Consider the following 4,680-nt stretch of genomic DNA (forward strand, 5'->3'; position numbering starts at 1 on the left):
GCTTGGTACCACTATTTAAAAATCTTGGTCAAAAGTTATTGATTTAGAGGGCTATAATGACAGTAAAGACGATACTCCATTAAATAAATTAGCTTTGAAATTGAAAAGCCGTGGAGAAATGTCCTGTTCAAATTTTGACAGCGAGACAAAAGAACAAGAAAAAAGTTTATTTGAATTAATACAAAAATTAAAAGATTGGGAAAATGTGACAAGACAAGATGTTGTTGAATGGATTACAGCAGATGATTTAGAAGAAGAAATGAGAATTGAAAAAATGACGAATGCCTTTCAAGAAACCGAAAAATCAGATGACGATGACGAAACGGTGGATGAACATACTCCCATTAAGATCTCTCATCAAGAAAGTTTTACTTCCTTGGAAAAAGCTTTGAAGTATATCAAACAACAACCAGAGGCAACCCCAGTGAATTTGCTTATTCTTAATAGATGGAGAAACATTGCAGCAAGAAAAAGAAGATGCGATATGAAATAAGAGCGCACAGATACCTATTTCAGTGTTTTATAAAGTATTTAATTACATGTTAAAAACGTTAATAAATCGTTTAAAGTATTTGTGTTTATTTTTTTAATGAATAGAAAATAAATTCGAGTTATCCTAGTTTTCAATTATCCGAGGAAGGTGCCTCCCACGTTTCCTCGGATAACCGAGGTTTTACTGTATTTGCTAGTTTATTACCCCATGAATGTTCGTATGTATGTATTCTTGAATAGAAACGAGAGCTAGCGAATACAAAACTGATCTTTAAATTATCTGGATATACTGACTTACTTGTATTGTACGAACTACTAAAGTTGGTTTTGAGCAATTTTTTTTCTAAATTCTAATCTACAGAAAGTCATAGCGCACGTACCGTTATTACATTATGAACATATCAGCGTTATTAAAACGACAAATACAGTAATGTTCGCTTATAACGAACCCGCTTATAACGAACTTTCGGTTATAACGAACTAATCTATGAAGTACGAACTCAAGTACATTTAAACGTATGTTATTTTTGTCATTTATAACGAACCCGCTTACAACGAACTTTCGTTTATAACGAACCTTAAATTTTTAGAAGAATAGAAAAACTTTACGGTTATAACGAACTTAACGCGGGATTTTACCGAAATCCCAAAGAAGAAAAGTAAACAATTCTCGGGGAAAGTCCAAAATCGTTTGAAGCAAATTGCTGACACAAACGACACAGTTGTTCCAGTATATTGATAGCGTTCAAAGAATTCGTTCGTTAAAAAAATCATGAGTTATATATAAAAAAAAAAACGTAAAGCTTTAACTTTAAATTGTAAATATGACATTGTTAAACGGTTGCAGAGACATGCCAAACAGAGTGAAATTTGTTCAGAAATGGGATTAAGTAAATCAACGGTAAGAACAATGAAATATGCAATGTTCACAGATATTTTTTTTTGTTATTCCAGTAATTTTCCGGCTTTGTAATAAATTATGTAATTTGAAATAGTATTAATACGAATTAAAATTTGACTATACATATGTAATTTTAGGTTGCAACAATTTGGAAAAATAAAGAAACAATCCTAAAAACCTTCGAAAGTGGACAACATTCAAATGTAAAAAAAATCAAAAAGCCCAATAATTATGAAGTTGACCAAAGACTCTTAAAATGGTTTTCTCAACAAAGAAATAATAACGCAATTGTTAGCGGTGCTATATTACAATCAAAAGCTGAAGATTTTGCAAGTAAGGTGTCCGGAAACCAGGAACCGAAATTTAATAGAAGCTGGATCGAAAGGTTCAAAAGAAGGCATAATATTACGAGTGGAAGAATTGCTGGAGAATCGACTTCAGTTGATATGAACATTATAGATGACTGGCTGCAAAACAAATGGCCAATAATTAGGTCAAACTTTAAGGATGAGGACATCTTCAATGGAGATGAAACCGGTTTATTCTTCAAGCTTACACCTGATAGAACACTAAAGTTTAAAGGGCAAACCTGTGAAGGTGGAAAGCTTTCCAAAGAAAGAATCACTATATTTGTTGTAGCGAATTTGACAGGATCCGAAAAAAGAAAGTTATTGGTAATTGGAAAATCTAAAAACCCTAGATGTTTTAAGAATATTGTACAATTGCCAGTAACTTATAAGTCCAATAAAAGGGCATGGATGAATTCAGAGATTTTTATAAATGCATTACGTGAATGGGATGAAGAATTACGCCGTAAAAAAAGAAAAATCATATTGTTAGTGGATAATTGTCCGGCTCATCCCGATGTTAAAAATTTGATGTGGATTACGTTAGTGTTTATGCCACCAAACACTAGTTCTAAATTACAACCCATGGATCAGGGTGTTATCCATAGTCTAAAGAGTCATTATCGACGACTCCTCCTCTCGGAAATGATATCTTGTATGGATAGTGGTAAGGAAAAATTTATTATTACTCTTTTGGATGCAATACGCTTTATTCATATGGCATGGCAAAAGGTGTCAAAGCAAACGATTAGAAATTGTTTTCGACATGCCGGTTTTCTCGAAAATGAGAATTTTGATTCAGATGATGACTTACCATTAGTCGAATGGCTTAAAAAAAATCAATGCAAAAATAAAACCGATATTCAAGAGGATTTTCTTCAAACCAACAACGATTTTCATGAATTTGTTCATGTGGATGACAATCTTGTGAGCGTTGAGTTTTTAGACGATAATGCCATTATTGCGTCTGTGCCTTCTGCATCTGACACTTATGATGATGATGAGGAAGACGAAGATGCAGCATATGAGAATAATGAAATAATATCCGTTCCTACAACCACAGAAGCACTTCGATATGTTTCTAGTATTCGTCAATTTCTTCAATCGCGAAATACTCCACAAAATGTTCTCGATGGAATAGCCCATGTGGAATTACATATAAATGAAATTCATTTCACCACAATAAAACAAACCAAAATTAGCGATTTTTTTCTTTCTAATTCCTAAAAAGTGTTGTTAAATTTAACAAATATGTATTATTTAAATTGGTTACTAGTTGAAGAATGTTACTTGTTGACTTTTTTAAAATATATATGTATGTAAATAAAGTGAGTTATGTATTAATTAAAAAAACAATCATAACACCATTTATTGCTTATAGCGAACTTCGGTTATAACGAACTATTTACTACGGTCCCTTGGGGTTCGTTATAAGCGAACATTACTGTATCTCGAAAACGGTTAGGTTTTGAAGCTGCTATCAGGTATATCTTTTTATCTAAAATATTAAACAGCATAATATTTTTTATTAATAGGACTAGTGAAGCTGTCTAGAAAAAAATTAAGGCCCTTTTAACTAGCCAAAACGGTTTCAAGTAGCGTCCCCTATTAGCTACAATAAAAACAACGGCGCTAGTTTGTTTTCCACATCCGAAAACCTCCGTATAATAAATTTCAGTACTGTAGGTCAAAAGACTGTGAAGATATGAAATAAAATTTAAGCTTTAACACTTGAATCTCTGTTAATATTAATTTTCGGAATACAACAATTACGCCGAACTTTAATATTTTGATGGCAAGGATCTGGCGTTGCTCTTTGTCTCATTACTGTTGAGACATCCTGTAAATTTCAAGTTAGAACACATCACTGTTAGTTCTGGCCAAGCATCAAGTTTTTAAGCATAAAGGTATCGTTACTTTCGTGAAGGGCTTCGCAGGTATTATATTTTATAGTAAAATTTCTACTATATAGAAAATAACAGGAATATGAAGCTTTTAAATGTGAAAGGAACACAATAAGCAGTGTGTTTTTATAAGTATCTCCAAATTGATTTTGAAAGTTACAAGAACGATTATTTATCTTTTTATCTTCCATACAGGGTGAGTCAGAAAGAATAGGCCAACACTAAACTGAAGACACTAGTCACCAAAATATTGCGATTGAGGTCAACATGGCTTATACCAATGTCACTAGTTTAAGAGATACAGCGTGTTTAAAGTTTAAATTTTATTCCAAAATTTCTCTATAATTAAAGAAGATTTAATAATATAAATCTGAAAATTAGTAATTTTATATTTTTTGGTGTAAAAATTACGAATTTTACGGTTATTTTGACATTGCTTCTAGAGGACGCTAGTTTTACCGTATTTTTTAAGTAATTTGAGAAATATTTTTTTAATCTGTTGAACCATGCTTAAAAATAGTCGAGAATTTAAAAGAACGATCAATTCTACAGAGAAAATGTATTCTTGTTTAGGTTGTTTAAATCTATTGATTTTTAAATTATTTGTATTTAAAAGGTTCAATGTTTCACTATGATGTTCATTATGATTTTTTTTCATTTTTTTAAATTCATTGCCACACTCTTCAGGAGTTGCGGCAGAGAATACAAAAAATCACGATTATATACATATTTACAAATAATAGGGAAATGTTGTTTAACATTCAGAGACATTTAAGAAAATGTATTTTAAAATGTATTGAGGTAGGCAGTTAACACTTCCAACATTTGATTTGAAATTTATCATTATCACTATTATCAATGTAGGATCGCAGTTAACTGCTGGGGTATTCTTGAAGATAGGTGTTACTTTTACGTTTGATACATGTTACGTAGTAAGTATTTAAGATTGATATACCCCTGAGGTACAACCCTGGTGGGTATTAGTGAGAGCATAGGAATTTCTCACACTATGCCTTGTCGGCATTGGAAATCCCCA

General features: G+C 31.7%; 1 protein-coding gene across 1 annotated transcript; it reads left to right on the plus strand.

The window, feature by feature from the left end:
• Positions 1–1,294: 1,294 nt before the first annotated feature.
• On the plus strand, positions 1,295–2,967 carry LOC136412902 (tigger transposable element-derived protein 4-like). Its single transcript, XM_066396194.1, has 2 exons — positions 1,295–1,393; positions 1,531–2,967. Exons 1-2 carry the CDS (start codon positions 1,373–1,375, stop codon positions 2,965–2,967), a joined length of 1,458 nt encoding a protein of 485 aa, XP_066252291.1. The 5' UTR covers positions 1,295–1,372.
• The last annotated feature ends 1,713 nt before the right edge of the window (positions 2,968–4,680 follow it).

This window comes from Euwallacea similis, chromosome 1, assembly GCF_039881205.1.
Source record: "Euwallacea similis isolate ESF13 chromosome 1, ESF131.1, whole genome shotgun sequence".
NCBI lineage: Eukaryota > Metazoa > Arthropoda > Insecta > Coleoptera > Curculionidae > Euwallacea > Euwallacea similis.

Excerpts from the sequence above, each read along its gene's own strand:
- LOC136412902 (XM_066396194.1), top strand. The coding sequence starts at position 1,373 with ATGGGATTAAGTAAATCAACG. Across the intron at positions 1,394-1,530 it reads TGGGATTAAGTAAATCAACG|GTTGCAACAATTTGGAAAAA; the intron begins GTAAGAACAATG and ends ATGTAATTTTAG.